The 21786-nt window shown below is 51.9% G+C and overlaps 1 protein-coding gene across 1 annotated transcript in view; it reads left to right on the top strand.

Moving 5' to 3' along the window:
• GPAT2 (glycerol-3-phosphate acyltransferase 2, mitochondrial) overlaps positions 1-21786 on the top strand; it is a 277049-nt gene that overhangs the window by 205239 nt on the left and 50024 nt on the right. The window contains exons 16-18 of the mRNA XM_075346194.1: positions 4069-4202; positions 5448-5525; positions 20946-21074. Coding sequence (XP_075202309.1) covers positions 4069-4202; positions 5448-5525; positions 20946-21074 — 341 coding nt within the window. The remainder of the gene's footprint in view (positions 1-4068; positions 4203-5447; positions 5526-20945; positions 21075-21786) is intronic.

The raw sequence follows: 21786 nt of genomic DNA, 5'->3' as shown, positions 1-21786 counted from the left end.
GAACGGACCGTTGCGCTTTTCAGGCGGTGGACACTCTGACAACAGAAGGAGTGGTGATCCCTGTTCCCCTCAGGAACGCGGTCGCGGTTTTTACTCCAATCTGTTCGTGGTGCCAAAAAAGGACGGCTCATTCCGTTCCGTTTTGGACCTCAAATTGCTCAACAAACATGTGACAATCAGGCGGTTTCGCATGGAATCCCTCCGATCTGTCATCGCTTCGATGTCCCAAGGAGACTTCCTAGCATCAATCGACATCACAGATGCCTATCTCCAGGGCAGATCGCTCAAGGGCATCAACGCTTCCTGCGTTTCGCCATCGGGGACGAACACCTTCAGTTTGTGGCACTGTCTTTCGGCCTGGCGACAGACCCACGGGTCTTCACCAAGTTCATGGCATCCGTCGTAGCGATCCTACACTCTCAGGGCCACTCGGTGATCCCTTACCCAGACGTTCTCCTAGTCAAGGCACCCTCTTGGGTGGCTTGTTAACACAGTCTGACCGTTGCTCTGGGGACTCTCCAGAAGTTTCGGGTGGATCATCAATTTTCCAAAGTCAAAATTGTCTCCGACCCAGTCACTGACGTACCTCGGGATGGAGTTTCATACTCTCTCAGCGATGGCCAAGCTGCCGCTGGACAAACAGCGGTCGCTGCAGACAAGGGTGCAATCCCTTCTTCGGGCCCAGTCGCACCCCTTGAGGCGCCTCATGCACTTCCTGGGGAAGATGGTGGCAGTAATGGAGGCAGTTCCATTTGCGCAATTTCATCTGCGTCCTCTCCAATAGGACATTCTCAGCAAATGGGACAAGAGGCCGACGTCCTTAGACAAGAACGTCTCTCTGTCTCTGGAAGCCAAGACCTCACTTCAGTGGTGGCTTCTCCCCACTTCTCTGTCGAAAGGAAAATCCTTTCTGCCCCCATCCTGGGCTGTGGTCACGACGGACGCGAGCCTGTCAGGATGGGGATCGGTTTTTCTCCACCACAAGGCTCAGGGAACCTGGACTCTGACAGAGTCCTCCCTTCAGATCAATGTTCTGGAGATAAGGGCAGTGTATCTAGCCCTCAAGGCGTTCCATCGGTGGCTCGAGGGCAGGCAGATCCGCATACAGTCGGACAACGCCACGGCGGTTGCGTACATCAACCACCAGGGCGGCACTTGCAGTCGTCCAGCCTTCCAAGAAGTCCGGCGGATTCTGCTGTGGGCGGAGGCCAAAGCCTCCACCATCTCCGCGGTTCACATTCCGGGCGTAGAAAACTGGGAAGCAGACTTCCTCAGTCGCCAGGGCATGGACGCGGGGGAATGGTCTCTCCACCCGGACGTGTTTCAAGAGATCGGTTGCCGCTGGGGAACGCCGGACGTTGATCTCATGGCGTCTCGGCACAACAACAAGGTCCCGGCATTCATGGCACGGTCTCAGGACCACAGAGCTCTGGCGGCGGACGCCTTAGTTCAGGATTGGTCGCAGTTTCAACTGCCTTATGTATTCCCTCCTCGGGCAATGCTGCCCAGAGTGTTGCGCAAGATCAGGTCCGACTGCCGCCGCGCCATTCTTGTCGCTCCAGATTGGCTGAGGCGGTCGTGGTACCCCGATCTGTGGCATCTCACGGTGGGGCAACCGTGGGCGCTCCCAGACCGACCAGACTTGCTATCTCAAGGGCCATTTTTCCATCTGAATTCTGCGGCCCTCAACCTGACTATGTGGCCACTATGAGACAGGCCAGGAAACCAACGTCAGCCAAGATCTGTCACAGAACTTGGAGGATCTTCTTAGCCTGGTGCTCTGAGAGGGGGTTTACCCCCTGGCCGTTTGCCTTACCCAGTTTTCTTTCCTTCCTTCAATCGGGATTGGACAAGGGTTGTCTCTCGGCTCTCTCTAAGGTCAAGTCTCGGCGCTTTCCGTGTTTTTTCAAAAGCGTCTAGCCAGGCTTCCGCAGGTCCGCACGTTCCTGCAGGGAATTTGCCACATAGTCCCACCTTACAAGCGTCCGCTGGAACCCTGGGATCTCAACATGGTTCTACAGGCTCTTCAAAAACCACCTTTTGAGCCGCTGTGGGATGTCTCTCTATCACGTCTTTCGTAGAAGGTGGCATTTCTTGTGGCGGTTACTTCACTCCGTAGAGTGTCAGAGCTTGCAGCGCTGTCATGTAAAGGCCTTTTCCTGGTATTTCACCAGGATAAGGTGGTTCTGCGTCCGGTCCCGGACTTTCTCCCTAAGGTGGTGTCCACTTTTCATCTCAATCAGGATATCTCCTTACCTTCATTTTGCTCTCATCCAATTCACCAATATGAAAAGGATTTGCATTTGTTAGATCTAGTGAGAGCACTCCGGATCTACGTGTCTCGCACGGCGCCATTGCACCGCTCTGATGCGCTCTTTGTCCTTGTCGCTGGCCAGCGTAAGGGGTCGCAGGCTTCCAAGTCAACCTTGGCTCGGTGGATCAAGGAACCGATTTTTGAAGCCTGCCGTTCTTCTGGGCTTCCGTTTCCTTCAGGGCTGAAAGCCCATTCTACCGGAGCCGTGGGTGCGTCCTGGGCGTTACGGCACCAGGCTACGGCTCAGCAGGTGTGTCAGGCGGCTACCTGGTCGAGTCTGCACACTTTCACGAAACACTATCAGGTGCATGCCTATGCTTCGGCAGATGCCAGCCTAGGTAGGCGAGTCCTTCAGGCGGCGGTTGTCCACCTGTAAGAGGGGGCCGTTGTTTCGGCTCTTTTTATCGAGGTATTCTTTTACCCACCCAGGGACTGCTTTTGGACGTCCCAATTGTCTGGGTCTCCCAATGGAGCGACAAAGAAGAAGGGAATTTTGTTTACTTACCGTAAATTCCTTCTCTTCTAGCTCCTATTGGGAGACCCAGCACCCGCCCCTGTTCCCTTCGGGCTGTTTGTTCTTTTGTGTACACATGTTGTTCATGTTGAATTGTTCTTTTGGTTCATGGTTTCAGTTCTCCGAACATCCTTCGGATTGAATTTACCTTAGACCAATTTATAAGTTTCCTCCTTCCTGCTTTGGCACCAAAACTGATGGGCCCGTGATGCACGGGAGGGTGTATAGGCAGAGGGGAGGGGTTACACTTTTTAAAGTGTAATACTTTGTGTGGCCTCCGGAGGCAGTAGCTATACACCCAATTGTCTGGGTCTCCCAATAGGAGCTAGAAGAAAAGGAATTTACGGTAAGTAAACAAAATTCCCTTCTTTTGCAATGTCCCCGCACTTGGAAGTTTTTTTCTTGTTTTCCAGTACAATATGGGGCAAAGTAAATGGTGACATTCAAAAGTACAACTCGTCACACAAAAAACAAGCCCTCTGTCACGCTGTACAAAGGCTAGTAAGACGTAGTACAGCGTATTCCCCACTAGGTGGCAGCAGAGTAGTGTAGGAGAAACACTGACGGAAAGCCAGCTGAAGTACAGCAGAGTAACTTCAGCAGGCAGTTAACAGGCAAACCACCAGGGGGCAATAGGGTAGTCAAACAGTCAGGGTCTAGCTAGGAAAGTCAAGTCACTGCAAAGGGAGGATCAATATCAAGTCAGAAAACAGAACCGAGTTGGAAACCAGAAGATCAGGTATGCAGAGGGAAACACAAACAACAGACCAGAGCGGGAAGTCAGGGACCGGGACAGACAGACGAATGGGGGAGGGTCAAAGTTAAGACACAGTAGCAGGGAGGCAGGTCAGATCGGGAACGCCCACCAGAGCCAGTATCCAAGCTGCAAGGCAGAAATATCACTGGCACTGACCCATAGGAGAGGCAATACATAGCATCCTTGGATCCAGAACAAGGCAAGGGAAGTTAACCCTTGACATGACCAGGCCAGAGCTGGGTGTAACCAGCAGCAGGGAAATGCTGGCCTGGATCATGACACCCTCATTTGGCTCTAGTGATAGAAAAAATAAAAAAAGTTATGGCTTTTGGAAGAAGGGGAGGAAAAAATGGAAACAGAAAGTCACCCGGGGTAAAGGGCTAAGAATCAGTCTGCACATACTGTATGATGATCTTTCTCTTGGATGTATCCTCGCGGCTCCTGACACCTATTCTCACTCATTGTCCTTCCTATTTCTTGCAGCTTGTGCCATTCACGCTCTTCTGGCTCAGCTTCCTAGCCTGTGTGTGGTGGAGATCTTATTTACCCAGGAGGAGATGACTGAAATGATGATGTGCCTCTGCTCCTTACTGTCCAAAAGCATTTTGCTCCAGCCGGTAGTGTACATGCTGCAATGTGTATGGTGCAGGACGCGCAGACACACTACAGTGGAACCTTGGTTAACGAGAACAATCCGTTCTGGGAGTGTGCTTGTTAACCAAGTTACTCATTCAGCAAAGCAAGATTTCCCATAGGAAATCATTGCAATGCAGACAATTCCTTCCACAACTTGTTAAATGTCCCATATTGTGCCATTCCACACATGTACAAACACACACAAACATGTATAAACACACACAAACACACACAAGCAGGCACGCATACGCACATATTATGCTCACCTTACCTTCCGTTCCATTGCTGGTCTCCTGGGACTTGCTGTTCTCCGGTGCAGGCTGTGTATCGGGTAACTATGACGACGAGGGAGAAACTTCTGCACCCAGAGCGCTGACGTCAAAGGCAGGAGCCGCTTGCCTCTGATTGGCCAGTGCGCTGCCTTTGAGTAGCGGTGACAGAGGAAGTTCCTGCTTCGTCGCTATGGTTGCCGATGCACAGCCTATACCGGCGAACTACAGGACTCAGGAGGCCGGCGATGGAACTGAAGGTACACATATTATGCTCACCTTACCTTCCGTTCCATCGCCGGCCTCCTGGATCTTGTAGTTCGCCGTGAGGATTCCTCCATGTACCAGCGAACTACAAGAACCATAAGGCCGATGGTGGAACGAAAGGTAAGGTGAGCATAATACTGTATGTGTGTGCGTGCGTGTTTGTGTGTGTGTATTTGTGCGTGCTTGTGTGTGTTTGTGTGGACTGCAAGAGCAGGTCAGAGCGCGGTGGATGTACGGAACCGGAAGTGTGTGCGGTGAGGATTTTGCTCATACAGAAAAGCTCTCTCGTAAACAGAGTTACAAATTTACAGAAAGCTTTGCTTGTTAAGCGAAATTCTCGGTATCTGGGTTATTCGTTAAGCGAGGTTCCACTGTATTCTGCAGGAGCGCTGTCCACTGAACACGATCCTTCAGCAGCAGAGCCGTCCACTGAACACGATCCTTCAGCAGCAGAGCCGTCCACTGAACACGATCCTTCACCTCTCACTTTAGATGCATTAGAGCAATACAATCCAGCTGCAGAGTGGAGCCTTTACATTCGGGGCTGCCTCACCTGGGTATTCTGCAAATGTCGTCTCCTGTCCCATACACATCGCAGTGATCATATTGCAATTTCTACCATTGTTTTTTTTTAAAGTTAGGAATCTGTTATTTAGTATTAATTTTGCCATTGTCTACTTTGTTTACCAGCCATGTCGGAACATATATCTTCTGTGCCAAGACATCCTGGACAAGCTAGTCAATTGCGGTCTTCTCTCTATGTATGAGGTGGGTTTATGAGAATAGGGGCTGATTTGCAAATCCTGTCTAACTTTTAGGCCCCCTTCACACGCACATGTCTCCGGTACTTGTTAGGTCCGTTCCTGCACGTACCGGAGACACGGGCACACGCAGACCCATTAAAATCAATGGGTCTGCACACACGTGCGTGTTTTGCCATGGAACGTGTGTACGTGTGGAGCATACGCGTGTCCGTGTGTTCCACACGTAGACATGTCCACATTTTCTCTGGCATCACGGGTGTCACACGGCCCGCATACGGACCACACGGATGTAGTGTGGATGCGGTCCCTTGTGACACGCGCCGGAGAAAACTTACGTGTCAGAGAAAAAAAAAAACATTGCTCACCTTCTCCAGCCCTCCTGTCTCTGCCGCTGCTGTCACTTGCTGCCGATCGCCGCTCATTATGCTCATTTAATATTCACTTCACTGCGGCCGGAAGCGGCAGCACTGGGGAGTCGGCAGGACCGGAGAACGAAGATCAGCACCACGGACAGCGACGCCACGGACAGGTGAGAAGAAAGTTCTCGTTCTCCGTGTGTTATCACGGATAACACACGGAGAACACACGTAGTGCCATAACCACTGCTCACGGAGGGCAAAACGCACCTTTAACTCGTCCGTGTAACACGTGCATGATTTTCACGGACATGTGAAGGTGGCCTTAGACAGTGCAAACTTAATGGGGTGGTCCGGCACCTGAAATGTCCGTTCTAAATATCTATATGTACACCCTAACCACTTTTGTAATTCCTTCATTAGACCATACACTACACTTTCTTTATCGTTCCTTCCATGGGAGACCCAAACCATGGGTGTATAGCTAGCGCCTCCGGAGGACACACAAAGCACTACACTCAAACGTGTAGCTCCTCCCTCCGGGCTATATACACCCCCTGGATGACAATCTACCCAGTTCAACGCTTTGTGTTCCAGGAGGATCACACACACTTTCATTTCCTGATATTTTTTTTTTTAATTTTTAAAGATTTGGAAGAAAAGCGGGTCCAGTCTGGACTCCCGGCATGTCCCTTCACACCCCACTTTGTCGGGGTGCTGTTAAGGTTGACTTATAAGGCTGGAGCCTTCACATGCCGCGCTCCTTCACATCCTCTAAGAGGCTCTGGGTTGAAGTGGGAGCCATCACGGTCCTCTCTGCATTGCAGAAGACCGGTCTCCATCCGCAGCCCTGTCTGGTCCCTGCTGGAAGGAGCATTTACCCCCCTCTCCAGGGACATGGCCCTGCGTCTCAAAGCTAAGTATTGAGACGTTTTTTCAGGGGTCCCAGGTACTTTTATTAGGGGGACAGTATGTGCTTTAGCGTTACTGTTAATTTCGGCCGGTTCTGGGAATTTCCCATGAGAACCGCGCCGACGGTGCCTGCTCGTCGGCCGCACTTTAAAATCTAGGCCCCGGCTTCAGTTTGGGCCTAGTTTCGTTTTTGGCTTCTTCTGCATGTTTTGCATACAGCGCCGCCCACCGCCCGACCAGCAGAGGGGAGGGCACTCCTCTCTAGGGAGATGTCCCCTCCCCTGTCTACCTCCCTGTATCTCTCTGCCCTCTGTTTTTCCCGCTCCTGGGCTTATACACGCCCCCCCCTCCTTCTCCCAGCGCCATTTTCTCAGCGTTTCTTACACTGGAAGGTGCTGGATGCTGCAGCTGCATACTGTCTAGAGGGCTGACACTTCAGGGGAGCGGTGAAATCCGGAGGGGACACAGAGAGCAGGGCTGGTAAGCCACAACCTCTGGTTGTGGACTTTTATTACACTCTCAGGCTTTCTACAGGAGTGTATTCTGGCTGCAGAACTTCCTCCACAAGCATGTCTGTCACTCGGAGCAAGGCTGCAAACATGTATGCTATATGCACTGCGTGTAAGCTCATTCTGCCAGAGCCAAGCACATACCCACATTGTGATGCCTGTGCTAACATGGTTGTGTCTCAGCCTGGAGCCTCCGCAGGGGTCCCTCCGGCTGCTCCGGCCCCGGTGGCTGAACCCCCGGCTTGGGTAGCATCCTTTTCACAAGCTCTTTCCAAGTCTTTTGCCGACTCCATGGGGCAGCTGTCCCGGACGCTGCTGTCTATGCATCAGCCTCCCTCTCAGGGTGTCTCTGCGGCTCCGAGCTCTGCAGAGCCCTCAGAGCATGTCCTAGGACCTCGTCCCCCTAAACGGAGACGCACGAACCCTTCTCCTTCCTCGTCCCACGGCTCTGATTCAGGAACAACCCTCTCTGGTAGAGGTACACCAGTTTACCTCTCCTAAGAAACCTAGGAGTCTGTTTCTTTGTCGCTCTATTGGGAGACCCAGACAATTGGGTGTATAGGCTATGCCTCCGGAGGCCGCACAAAGTATTACACTTAAAAGTGTTAAGCCCCTCCCCTTCTGCCTATACACCCCCCATGCTCCCACGGGCTCCTCAGTTTTTTGCTTTGTGCGAAGGAGGTCAGACACGCACAGCACAGCTCCACAGATTGGTCAGCAGCAGCTGCTGACCATGTCGGATGGAAGAAAAGTGGGCCCATATAGGGCCCCCAGCATGCTCCCTTCTCACCCCACTCTTGTCGGCGGTGTTGTTAAGGTTGAGGTATCCATTGCGGGTACGGAGGCTGGAGCCCACATGCTGTTTTCCTTCCCCATCCCCCTCAGGGCTCTGGGTGAAGTGGGATCTTACCGGTCTCCAGGCACTGAGACCGTGCTCCATCCACAGCTCCTAAGACTCTGCTGGATAGGAGCCGGGTATCGTTCAGGGACATGGCCCTGCTACATCAAGGTACTCTGTGTCCCTGTGGGGACCGCGCACAGCAACACTCCAGCATTGCTGGGTGTGCTAGTGCACCGTGGACCGCGGCGCTGACCGGGTTAATGTGCCATTACACACTCAGCGTCGCTGAGTGTGTTTATGTAGGGGGACTACCGTACTACCGCCGCCGCCATGTTTTTAACACTGAGGCGCGGCTGGGACTTGTAGTGCGCCGGGGACTTCCGCGCGGCCGCGCTTTTATGGCAGCCGCGCTCATTACTTGAGTCCCCGGCTTGTACGGCCTAGTGTTTCCTCCTCCCGCCCACAGCCCTGACAGGCAGGGGAAGGGCGGGACGCTTTACAGACGAGCTGCAGTGAGGGCTGGAGCATGCTTTGCATACTCCACTCCCCTCACTGCACTGTGAGGCACCAGTTCCCGCACTTTCTAAGGGTCATGCCCACGGCTTCCTCCTCTCTCAGGACGCCGGCAGCCGTGCCATTACACACTCAGCATCGCTGAGTGTGTTTATGTAGGGAGACTACCGCGCTGACCGCCGCCGCCATGTTTTGACACTGAGGCGCGGCTGGGACTTGTAGTGCGCCGGGGACTTCCGCGCGCCCGCGCTTTTACGGCGGCAGCGTTTATTACTCGAGTCCCCGGCTTTTGCGGCCTAGTCTTTCTTCCTCCCGCCCACAGCCCTGACAAGCAGGGGAAGGGCGGGACGCTGCACAGGATGAGCAGCACTGAGGGCTGGAGCATGCTTTGCATACTCCACCCCCCTCACTGTCCTCTCCTCAGAAGCCGGCAGCCATTCCTGTCAGCTCCTTGAATGCTGCAGAGGGGGACAAATTCTGACAGACCCAGGCAGGGACCCTGGTGGCCTCACAACCGCTTTATGCTGGGGGTATGCAGCATCTGTGGTGCTAGCCACATTTGTGCAGGAGTGTAATTTTAAATCACATGTTTATAAGATATGCTTTACACTGTATGGTGCACAGTTGATTCTGTATATATATTGTGTTGCTCAGGGAAGTCAACAGCATGGCGCCCATAAAAGGCAGGAGCGCCAAACCACAGGCTTACTATGCTGCCTGCGTGCATGTACGACCCCTCTGCCGGCAGGATCCACTGAGCAATCCAGACCGGTATCTCAGCACAGGGGCACTGTTGAATCATTGCTCCCTGGCCCACCTCAGTTGGACCAGAGGTCTCCCCGGGGTGTCTCATAGATCCCAGAGTGAGGTCTCTGATACAGACCCCAGCCCCTGACCGTCTAAGCGAGCTCGCTGGGAAATTCCCTCGACATCTTCATATTGGTCAGGGTCTCAGCGGGGGGAATCCCTGGATGATGAAGCGGAGACAGCTGATCAGGATTCTGATCCTGAGGCCGCTCTCAATCTTGATACGCCTGACGGGGACGCCATAGTGAACGATCTTATAGCGTCTATCAATCAAAGATGCCACTCACAGGCAGATGGAGCTCTGGTTGAAATCCATCTATGAAGCTATCAGCGCTTCTTTTACACCAGCATTTGCAGCCGTATGGGTGCTACAAGCTATCTCAGCAGGTCAAGCGCAAATTGACGCAGCCACACAGACGTCGGCATTTGCGTCTTACGCTATTAATGCTGTCCTGGACTCTGCGAGCCGTATGGCGGTTGCTTCCGCCAATTCGGTGGTACTCTGCAGGGCCTTGTGGCTACGGAACTGGAAGGCAGATTCTGCTTCCAAAAAAGCGTTTAACCAGTTTGCCAATTTCTGGCGACCGACTGTTTGGCGAACGTTTGGATGAAATCATCAAACAATACAAGGGAAAGGATACATCTTTACCCCAGCCCAAACCGAACATACCCCAACAGAGGATGGGGCAGTCGAGGTTTCGGTTCTTTCGGGGCGCGGGCAGGTCCCAATTCTCCTCGTCCAAAAGGCCTCTGAATAGATCAAGGGCTCTCCGATTCATGGCGGTCTAAGTCAAAAAGACCACCGGAGGTGCCGCTACCAAAGCGGCTTCTTGATGGCTTTCGGTCTCCTCAATCCGCATCCTCGGTTGGTGGCAGGCTTTCCCGCCTTTGCGACTCCTGGCTGCCAAGGGTAAAAGACCGTTGGGCGAGAGACATTCTGTCTCACGGTTACAAGTTAGAGTTCGCCTCTCGTCCCCCGACTCGATTCTTCAGGTTATCCCCGCCTCCCGAGCGAGCCGAGGCTCTTCTGCAGGCGCTGGGCACCCTGAGGGCAGAAGGAGTGGTGGTCCCTGTTCCTCTTCAGCAACAGGGTCACGGGTTTTTCTCCAACCTGTTTGTGGTTACAAAGAAGGACGGGTCTTTCCGTCCTGTCCTGGACCCGTAACTGCTCAACAAACACGTATAGACCAGACGGTTCCGGATGGAAACCCTCCGCTCCGTCATCGACTCAATGTCCCCAGAAGATTTCCTTGCATCGATCGATATCAAAGATGCTTTTCTCCACGTACCGGTGGCTCCAGAGCACCAACGCTTCTTGCGCTTCACCATAGGAGACGAACACCTGCAGTTCGTGGCACTGCAGTTCGGCCTGGCTACAGCCCCACGGGTTTTCACCAAGGTCAGGGCTACAGTAGTTGCGGTCCTCCACTCTCAGGGTCACTCGGTGATCCCTTACTTGGACGATCTGCTGATCAAGGCACCCTCTCAAGAGGCATGCCAACACAGCCCCGACGCTTCTCTGGGGGCTCTCCAGAGTTTCGGGTGGATCATCAATTTTCCAAAGTCAAATCTGACACCAGCCCAATCGCTGACATATCTTGGCATGGAGTTTCATACCCTATCGGCGATAGTGAAGCTTCCGCTGATCAACAAGCGTTCACTACAGAAAGGGGTGCAATCTCTCCTTCAAGGTCAAGCACACCCCTTGAAGGGCCTCATGCACTTCCTGGGGAAGATGGTGGCAGCAATGGAGGCAGTTCCTTTCGCGCAGTTTCACCTGCGTCCTCTTCATTGGGACATCCTACGCAAATAGGACAGGAAACCGACGTCCCTCGACAGGAACGTCTCCCTCTCTCAGGCAACCAAAGCTTCCCTTAGGGGGTGGCTTTCTTCCCACTTCATTATCGCATGGGAAATCCTTCCTACCCCCATCCTGGGAGGTGGTCACGACGGACGCGAGTCTGTCAGGGTGGGGAGCAGTCTTTCTCCACCACAGGGCTCAGGGTACGTGGACTCAGCAAGAGTCCTCGCTTCAGATCAATGTTCTGAAGATCAGGGCAGTGTATCTTGCCCTAAAAAGTGTTCCAGCAGTGGCTGGAAGGCAAGCAGATCCGAATTCAGTCGGACAACTCCACAGTGGTGGCTTACATCAACCACCAAGGCGGAACACGCAGTCGGCAAGCCTTCCAGGAAGTCCGGCGGATTTTGATGTGGGTGGAAGCCACGGCCTCCACCATCTCCGCAGTTCACATCCCGGGCGTCGAAAACTGGGAAGCAGACTTTCTCAGTCGCCAGGGCATGGACGCAGGGGAATGGTCTCTTCACCCGGGCGTGTTTCAGGAGATCTGTTGCCGCTGAGGGAGGCCGGACGTCGACCTAATGGCGTCCCGGCACAACAACAAGGTCATGGCATTCATGGCACGCTCTCACGATCACAGAGCTATGGCGGCAGACGCCTTAGTTCGGAATTGGTCGCAGTTTCAACTCCCTTATGTGTTTCCTCCGCTGGCACTGTTGCCCAGAGTGTTACGCACGATCAGGGCCGACTGCCGCCGCGCCATCCTCGTCACTCCAGACTGGCCGAGGAGGTCGTGGTACCCGGATCTGTGGCATCTCACGGTAGGCCAAACGTGGGCACTACCAGTCCGACCAGACTTGCTGTCTCAAGGGCCGTTTTTCCATTTGAATTCTGCGGCCCTCAACCTGACACTGTGGCCATTGAGTCCTAGATCTAGCGTCTTCAGGATTATCTCAAGAGGTCATTGCCACTATGAGACAGGTTAGGAAACCAACGTCCGCCAAGATCTACCACAGGACGTGGAAAAATTTCCTGTCGTGGTGCTCTGCTCGGGGTTTTTCTCCCTGGCCTTTTGCCTTGCCCATTTTTCTGTCCTTCCTTCAATCTGGACTGGAAAAGGGTTTGTCGCTCGGCTCCCTTAAGGGACAAGTCTCAGCGCTCTCTGTGTTTTTTCCAGTAGCGCCTAGCCAGACTTCCACAGGTATGCACGTTCCTGCAGGGGGTTGTCACATCGTTCATCCTTACAAGCGGCCGTTAGAACCCTGGGATCTGAACGGGGTGCTGATGGTTCTTCAGAAACCACCATTCGATCCAATAAGGGATATTTCTTTCTCACGCCTTTCGCAGAAAGTGATTTTCCTAGTAGCAGTCACTTCACTTCGGAGAGTGTCTGAGCTAGCAATGTTGTCGTGCAAAGCCCCTTTCCTGGTGTTCACCAGGACAAGGTGGTTCTGCGTCCGGTTCTGGAATTTCTCCCAAGGGTGGTACCCCCCTTTCATCTCAATCAGGATATCTCCTTACCCTCTTTTTGTCATCATCCAGTTCACCAATGTGAAAAGGATTTGCACTGGTTAGATCTGGTGAGAGCACTCAGGCTCTACATTTCTCGTACGGCGCCCCTGCGCCGCTCGGATGCACTCTTTGTCCTTGTCGCTGGCCAGCGTAAAGGGTCACAGGCTTCCAAATCAACCCTGGCCCGGTGGATCAAGGAACCAATTCTCGAAGCTTACCGGGCTGCCGGTTCCCTCAGGGCTCTAGGCCCATTCTACCAGAGCCGGGGGCGCGTCCTGGGCTTTGAGGCACCAGGCTACGGGTCAGCAGGTGTGTCAGGCGGCTACCTGGTCGAGCCTGCACACTTTCACGAAACACTATCAGGTGCATACCTATGCTTCGGCGGATGCCAGCCTAGGTAGACGAGTCCTTCAGGCGGCGGTTGCCCACCTGTAGGAAGAGGCCGTTTTACGGCTCTATTACGAGGTATTATTTTACCCACCCAGGGATTGCTTTTGGACATCCCAATTGTCTGGGTCTCCCAATAGAGCGACAAAGAAGAAGGGAATTTTGTTTACTTACCGTAAATTCCTTTTCTTCTAGCTCTAATTGGGAGACCCAGCACCCGCCCCTGTTTTTTTGTGTACACATGTTGTTCATGTTGTTTGGTTTCAGTTCTCCGATATTCCTTCGGATTGAATCTACTTTACACCAGTTTATAATCTTTTCCTCCTTCTTGCTTTTGCACCAAAACTGAGGAGCCCGTGGGAGCACGGGGGGTGTATAGGCAGAAGGGGAGGGGCTTAACACTTTTAAGTGTAATACTTTGTGCGGCCTCCGGAGGCATAGCCTATACACCCAATTGTCTGGGTCTCCCAATTAGAGCTAGAAGAAAAGGAATTTACGGTAAGTAAACAAAATTCCCTTCTTTTTAACCACTCCAGCTTTCAGACCACTGTTAACAAGCCCAGGGCCTGTCCTGACAAACGTTTTCCGAAGCGTAGTTCAGATGACCGTTTCCCTTTTCCACCGGAGGTGGTTAAGGACTGGGCCCAGTCCCCAAAGGTAGACCCTCCAGTGTCCAGAATCTCAGCCCGCACAGTCGTAGCTGTGGCTGACGGCACTTCTCTTAAGGACCCCACTGACCGCCAGGTTGACCTTCTGGCCAAGTCTGTATTTGAGGCGGCAGGAGCCTCGTTCTCCCCGTCTTTTGCGGCAGTGTGGGCTCTTAAGGCTGTCTCTGCCTCCCTGGCGGAGATTCATTCCCTCTCCAGGGACTCTATTCCTGAGATGGATGCCTTAACTTCTCAAGCTTCGGCTTTTGCATCCTACGCCATGTCTGCCATCCTGGAGGCTTCTCACCGCACGGCAGTGGCCTCCGCTAACTCCCTCGCGATCCGCAGGATCTTGTGGCTTCGAGAGTGGAAAGCGGACGCTTCCTCTAAGAAGTACCTTGCGAGTCTCCCTTTTACTGGGTCCCGGCTGTTTGGGGAACAGCTCGATGACATAATTAAGGAAGCTACTGGCGGGAAGAGTACTTCCTTGCCACAAGCTAAAGCCAAGAAACCTGTCCAGGGCAGGAACCAATCGAGGTTTCGTTCCTTTCGTTCCTCTAACTGGTCATCCTCTAAGCCCTCGGCCTCGTCCACTACCGCCAAGGATCGTAAATCCAACTGGCGCGCAAAGCCGCGTCCTCAAAAGACCGGAGGAGCCGCTGCCACCAAGGCAGCCTCCTCGTGACTATCTGGCCGCGCCAGCAAAGTCCTTGGTCGGTGGCAGGCTCTCCCACTTTGGCGACGTGTGGTTTCAACACGTCTCCGATCAGTGGGTGCAGGATATCATCTCCCACGGCTACAGGATAGAATTTTCTTCCAGCCCGCCAAACAGATTTTTTCTGTCCACTCCCCCCTGCTCCAAAGCCGCCGCCTTCTCTCAGGCCGTGGCATCCCTGCAGGCCAACGGTGTAATTGTTCCGGTCCCCGCCCGGGAACGGTTCAGCGGGTTCTACTCAAACCTCTTTCTAGTCCCCAAAAAGGACGGTTCCTCCCGACCCATCCTGGATCTCAAGCTTCTCAACAAGCATGTTCAGGTGCGGCACTTTCGCATGGAATCTCTGAGATCGGTCATTGCCTCAATGACCCAGGGAGATTTTCTGGCATCCATCGACATCAGAGATGCCTATCTGCATGTGCCTATTGCGGTCTCACACCAGCGCTGGCTACGCTTTGCAATCGGAGAGGAACATTTCCAGTTCGTGGCTCTTCCCTTTGGCTTAGCCACGGCCCCTCGAGTGTTCACCAAGGTCATGGCAGCAGTGGTTGCGGTCCTGCACCTCCAGGGATTGGCAGTGATTTCTTACCTGGACGACCTTCTAGTCAAGGCCTCATCCAGTGTAGACTGCCAGCGGAGTGTCTCTCTCACTGTCGCCACGCTAGTTCAGTTCGGGTGGCTTGTCAACCTGCCCAAGTCGACTCTGACCCCGACCCAGGTACTTTTGTACCTAGGGATGCAATTCGAGACTCTGCCGGCACTTGTCAAGTTGCCCTTAGTCAAACAGCAGTCCCTTCGTCTGGCGGTGCGCTCTCTGCTGAGGCACCGCCGTCATTCCATCAGACACCTCATGCAGGTGCTGGGTCAGATGGTGGCGTCCATGGAAGCGGTTCCCTTTGCCCAGTTCCATCTGCGTCCCTTGCAGCTGGATATTCTCCGCTGTTGGGACAAGCGGATCTCTTCCTTGGACAGGCTGGTGGCTCTGTCATCACAGGCCAGGAACTCCCTTCAGTGGTGGCTTCAGCCCCTCTCCCTTTCACAGGGACGTTCCTTCCTGACTCCGTCCTGGGTGATCCTCACCACGGATGCCAGTCTCTCCGGTTGGGGAGCGGTATTTCTCCATCACCGAGCACAGGGCACTTGGACTCCGTCCGAATCAGCCCTCCCGATCAATGTGCTGGAAATCAGAGCTGTGTTTCTAGCTCTCCTAGACTTTCACCACCTATTGGCGGGCAAGCACATTCGGGTTCAGTCGGACAACGCGACAGCGGTTGCCTACATCAATCACCAGGGCGGAACTCACAGCCGTCTGGCGATGTTGGAGGTTCAACGAATCCTCCAGTGGACGGAGGACTCCAAGTCCACCATATCCGCAGTCCACATCCCAGGCGTGGAAAACTGGGAGGCCGATTATCTCAGCCGTCAAACCGTGGACGGCGGCGAGTGGGCCCTGCATCCGTCAGTGTTCAGATCAATCTGCCGCAAGTGGGGCACTCCGGAAGTGGATCTAATGGCTTCCCGGCACAACAACAAAGTTCCGGTTTACGTGGCTCGCTCCCACGATCCTCAAGCCTTCGCAGCAGACGCACTGGTTCAGGATTGGTCTCAGTTCCGTCTGGCCTATGTGTTTCCCCCTCTAGCGCTCTTGCCCAGGGTTCTGCGCAAGATCCGAATGGAGGGCCGTCGAGTCATACTCATTGCCCCGGACTGGCCCAGGCGAGCTTGGTACCCAGACCTGCTCCACCTGTCCGTAGAGGTGCCGTGGCATCTCCCGGACCGCCCAGACCTTCTCTCTCAAGGTCCGTTCTTCCGCCAGAATTCTGCGGCTCTCAGATTGACGGCGTGGCTCTTGAGTCCGGGATCCTGACGGCTTCAGGCATTCCCTCTGAGGTCATCTCCACCATGACTCAGGCTCGGAAGTCTTCCTCGGCCAAGATTTACCACAGGACTTGGAGAATTTTCCTGTCCTGGTGTTGCTCTTCCGGCCATGCTCCTTGGCCGTTCTCCTTGCCGACCATCCTGTCTTTTCTACAGTCAGGTCTACAGTTAGGTCTGTCCCTCAATTCCCTCAAGGGACAGGTGTCGGCTTTGTCGGTATTGTTCCAGCGGCGTATCGCCCGACTGGCTCAGGTGCGCACCTTCATGCAGGGCGCATCTCACATCATCCCTCCTTACCGGCGGCCCTTGGATCCCTGGGACCTTAATCTGGTCCTCACGGCCTTACAGAAACCCCCTTTTGAGCCTCTCAGGGAGGTTCCTTTGTCTAGACTTTCACAGAAAGTTGTCTTTCTAGTAGCCATAACTTCTCTCAGGAGAGTTTCTGATTTGGCTGCGCTTTCTTCGGAATCCCCCTTTTTGGTGTTTCACCAAGACAAGGTGGTTCTTCGTCCGACTCCGGATTTTCTCCCTAAGGTGGTGTCTTCCTTCCACCTTAACCAGGACATTTCATTGCCCTCTCTTTGTCCGGCCCCTGTGCATCGCTTTGAGAAGGCGTTGCACACCTTGGATTTGGTGCGGGCGCTCCGAATCTATGTGTCTCGCACCGCCGTTTTTCGGCGGTGCACCTCACTTTTTGTGCTAACCACGGGTCAGCGCAAGGGCCTCTCGGCTTCTAAACCGACCCTGGCTCGTTGGGTTAGGTCGGCTATCGCCGATGCCTACCAGAGTTCTCAGGTGCCTCCCCCGCCGGGGATTAAGGCGCACTCGACCAGAGCTGTCGGTGCCTCCTGGGCTTTCAGGCACCAGGGCTCAGCAGGTGTGTCAGGCTGCCACTTGGTCCAGTCTGCACACTTTTTCTAAGCACTACCAAGTGCATGCTCATGCTTCGGCAGATGCGAGCTTGGGCAGACGCATCCTTCAGGCGGCTGTCGCCCATTTGTGCAGTTAGGTTTTGCCTACTTCTCAGTTTGGTTTATTTCCCACCCATGGACTGCTTTGGAACGTCCCATGGTTTGGGTCTCCCATGGAAGGAACGATAAAGAAAAAGAGAATTTTGTTTACTTACCGTAAATTCTTTTTCTTGTAGTTCCGACATGGGAGACCCAGCACCCTCCCTGTTGCCTGTTGGCAGTTTTTTGTTCCGTGTGTTTCACCGGCTGTTGTTAGTAGACAGAGTTCTGGTTTTGCCGAGTTTTACTCTATCTCTACTTATGGGTGGATGTCCTCCTTCAGCTTTTGCACTGAACTGGGTAAATTGTCATCCAGGGGGTGTATATAGCCCGGAGGGAGGAGCTACACGTTTGAGTGTAGTGCTTTGTGTGTCCTCCGGAGGCGCTAGCTATACACCCATGGTTTGGGTCTCCCATGTCGGAACTACAAGAAAAAGAATTTACGGTAAGTAAACAAAATTCTCTTTTTTTCTCTATTTAGCTAATCCTTAAATGTGTTTGTTTTCACTGCACTTTATGTAACGTTTTATTTGGGAGGAGTCTGAAACGTGACGTCACAGGATGCTGGGGCTGCACTTACTTCTCTGCAGCGTCTAACCTCCCTGTAATAGGACATTATCAGGGGAGGCACTGCAGTTACATATTACAAATTCTTGCATTGTCGCCCTCGAAGATGTCCTGGATACATGGTGCTGTTTGAAATTGTGATGTAAGTGAATGCAGCGCCAGCGTAAATAGGATCTGGAAAGAGAAATCACGCAAAATACGGTCTTATCCAATTAAAATCAAAGGTGAAACAACTCAGAGAGGCTCACCTTGTGTGGCTGTGCAAGTCACAACCACCATAAAACGCCTGAGGCCGCTGCAGAACCCATGTGGAGATACAAACAATGGAAGGAAGAAAAGGGTTAATCTGCCTCAAAAAACGAGTCCAAATGATGTAGATAAAATGTGATTTATTAGTCAACGCGTTTCAAAATCCTCAGAGGCTTCTTCATCAGGACCTGGTGAAGAAGCCTCTGAGGGCTTTGAAACGCGTTGACTAATAAATCAAATTTTATCTACATCATTTGGACTAGTTTGAGGCAGGAGATTAACCCTTTTCTTCCTTCCATTGTTTGTAGCTTCTAACTGTGAAAGACATTATCATCAGAGGGCAGAGATACAAGCAGTGAGTAATACCAGTGCCGCCCGACATCTTCTAGTACCAATTCAAATGTATCATCCTCACTGGCCGACACTGGTGTCGCTCACGTCGCTTCTATCATAGCCTCCTAATGATGATTTGTTTGAGGGCAGTGCTAGGAAGTATGAAGTGGTGCTAGTGTCAGTCTCTGCTTCTATCACTACCCCCTGGATGATGTCTTATTTCACTATTAGAAGTTGCGGCAGTGGAAATAGAGACAGAGTGCTGGTGTCACAGGTGTGTCACGGTTGACAGACAAACCTGTGGTGTCCGGCTGCAGAAGGTCGCTGCGTTTGGCCGCACAAACTGCTCCTTGATTGTCCATCTTTTCTTGTGTGGTGTAAATGGAGTTTGGTATGTCTTCTCTGTTAGGGTTTACTCTTTAGGACCCTGTGGAGATCTATTCCTTTCAGCTGCTAATTATTATCCTTCTGTGTCTTTATATATCTGCATTTCCCCTTGGTATTTTGCTGGTGATAGAGTTAAGTTTCTATACAGTCCTGATTGCAGGCAGTCTGCTTGTAATCACCTGGAGAAACGTTGTATGTTGGTGTTCCTCTCGCCAAGTCATCTTGGACATAAGTTGTTTGTTTGCATTTCCCTGTTTGTATTCCCCTGTTTGTTTTTTGTGTGTGTTCTTTAGGACTTAGTGGGGCTGAATAATGCTAATCCCGCCCGTTCATTACCCAGGGCCCAGTTCAGGGTCAGCCAGGGCCAAGAATCCTACTCAGCGCATAGATGCGGAACGTATCTAGAGGAGCCAGGGACCAGCGAAAGGGGTCACCATCTCCCCCACCCCTAGAAATCGGGTTTCCCTCTTCCCTCCCTTTTTACCATTTACTCAGTATTTCCCCATACCTAGCGTGACAGCTGGTGCTGCACTCACCTCTCCCACTGCATCTATCACCAAGGATTCTGGACATCTTCAGAGGGCGGTAAAGCAAGAACATAGTAAGTAACTGCAGCGCTGCTCCCTGATGATGTACTGTTCCAGAAAGGGCCACAGACTCTGCAGGGAAGTGTGTGCACCCCCAGCCTCCTGTGACATCACAAAACCTCACAAAAAGTGCAGTAAATAAAAAAAACACCATGTTTAAGGATTAGTCAAATAGTGTAAAAGTGTATTGTATTGTGTAATAAAGCGTATTATATAAGTGATTAGGGTATAAAGCTAGATATTTATTAAGGACACTTTAGATGACCCGACCACCCCATAAGCTGGCCATACCCGAGATAGCGGAATGCCGACATCTATCTCTCAAGCCTCCCCTATACACATTGGCTTAGCGCTCCTGTGTGGTCAACAGGGACAGAAGTGTCACTCGACTACTTAACTCGGCTGACAACTCTTTCTCTCCCTGACAGGAGAGCCCAGAGACCCACATACACATCCCATATGTAGCAGCAATCTTTTAAAGCTAATGGAAACTTTTAGCCAAGACACTCTTAAAATGCGACAAATTTAGTAAAGTGGCTCAAGTTTGTTGTGTCTTTTGAGTATCTAGTCTGTGTTTCCACCCTCTATTGGATGACTTCTTTTGTCCATACAGTTAAGGGGGCTTTACACGGTAGCGATATCGCTAGCAATTTCTAGCGATATCGACCGTGTAAGTACCCGCCCCCGTCGCACATGCGATTGTTTGTGATCACTGCCGTAGCGAACATTATCGCTACGCAGCATCACACATACTTACCTGGTCGTCGGCGGCGCTGTGACTGCCGAACAATCCCTCCTTCAAGGGGGAGGGACGTTCGGCATCATAGCGACGACACCGCAACGTCACTAAGCGGCCGGCCAATCAAAGCGGAGGGGCGGATCTGAGCGTGATGTAAACATCCCGCCCACCTCTTCCTTCCGCATTGGGGCCGGCGGCAGGTAAGGAGACGTTCCTCGCTCATGTGGTGTCACACATAGCGATATGTGCTGCCGCAGGAGCAACAAACCACAACGCTAAACAACCCTTACCGATTTTTGAGTTTGGGACGACCTCTCCATGGTGAACGATTTTCACCATTTTTGAGGTTGCCTAAGGTCGCTGGTAAGTATCACACGCTGCGATATTGTTAATGACGCCGGATGTGCGTCACTAACAATGTGACCCCGACGATAAAACATTAACGATATCGTAGCGTGTAAAGCCCCCTTTACACTAAATTGCGTTGCAATTTGACCAAAGGATTGCAGTTTAGGTCATGCCCCTTTCTTGCCCTTTTCCTGATAGGTCACGTCCCCTTGTCAAGCATGTAAAAAGAAAAGAAAAACAATATAAAACTATAAATGTAATTTAGATCATGTCAGCATTCTGGTCCATGTAGGTTAGTAAATCAGCCCAAGTCTCTTTTCTTGTCTCAGGACCCCGGTGCTCCTCCAGTCTGTGACACCGGAAGACGACATTTCGCTGACACACTAATGTGGAGAGATGAAGACATGTCAGATAGTGACAGTGACTGCGCCGGAGAAAAAAGGAAGCGTCACTATAAGGTTACTTTATGGACTGTTCGATCAGATCTCTATCTGTGATATCCTTTACTGAAGCCCCTTTTTTCCTTTTTATTTTAGTCAAAATATGGCAAAACATTCTGTATTGACTAATTTCACAATATATCTTTTTTTTTTTTTTTTTTTTGAACCATAAATTTTTATTAATAAAATGTGTCAAGTATTACATCATATTGACAATAAGTTCTCAACAGTCAACACAATAATAAGGGGGTTGGGGAGGGGAGAGGGTAGGGGAAATGGTGACGTTACATTAATTTTCCAATCACATTCTCTATATATAAATCTACAAAGTTATTTAATAACAGTATTTAAACGGAAAGACAACCAATTGTTCCATTTTTATATGAAATTGCGATATGTTATTATTAGATGAAGCAATTATTTTTTCTGATAAACAGTTCTCATTAATCAGTGGGATGATTTCGGACATTGTAGGGCATTTGGGGTTTTTCCAAAAACTTGCAATTTTGATTCTTGTTGTTACAATAATATGTACAATAACTGTACGGATCTCATGGGGGAATGAGTCCAGATCAATGGCGAGCAGCGCTGCTGTGTGGTCAGCATTATTGGTGCATTACAAATCTGAGATATTAAATGATTTATTGCTTCCCAGAGACGTCTGATGTTACTACAATTCCACCATATGTGTAACATGTCTGCACTGGGGTCTCCACATCTCCAAATATAT

The sequence above is a fragment of the Anomaloglossus baeobatrachus genome, chromosome 4 (genome assembly GCF_048569485.1).
Source record: "Anomaloglossus baeobatrachus isolate aAnoBae1 chromosome 4, aAnoBae1.hap1, whole genome shotgun sequence".
Taxonomy (NCBI): Eukaryota; Metazoa; Chordata; class Amphibia; order Anura; family Aromobatidae; genus Anomaloglossus; species Anomaloglossus baeobatrachus.
Note: the sequence above shows the minus strand (reverse complement) of the source record. Positions and strands in the feature narration are given on the sequence as shown.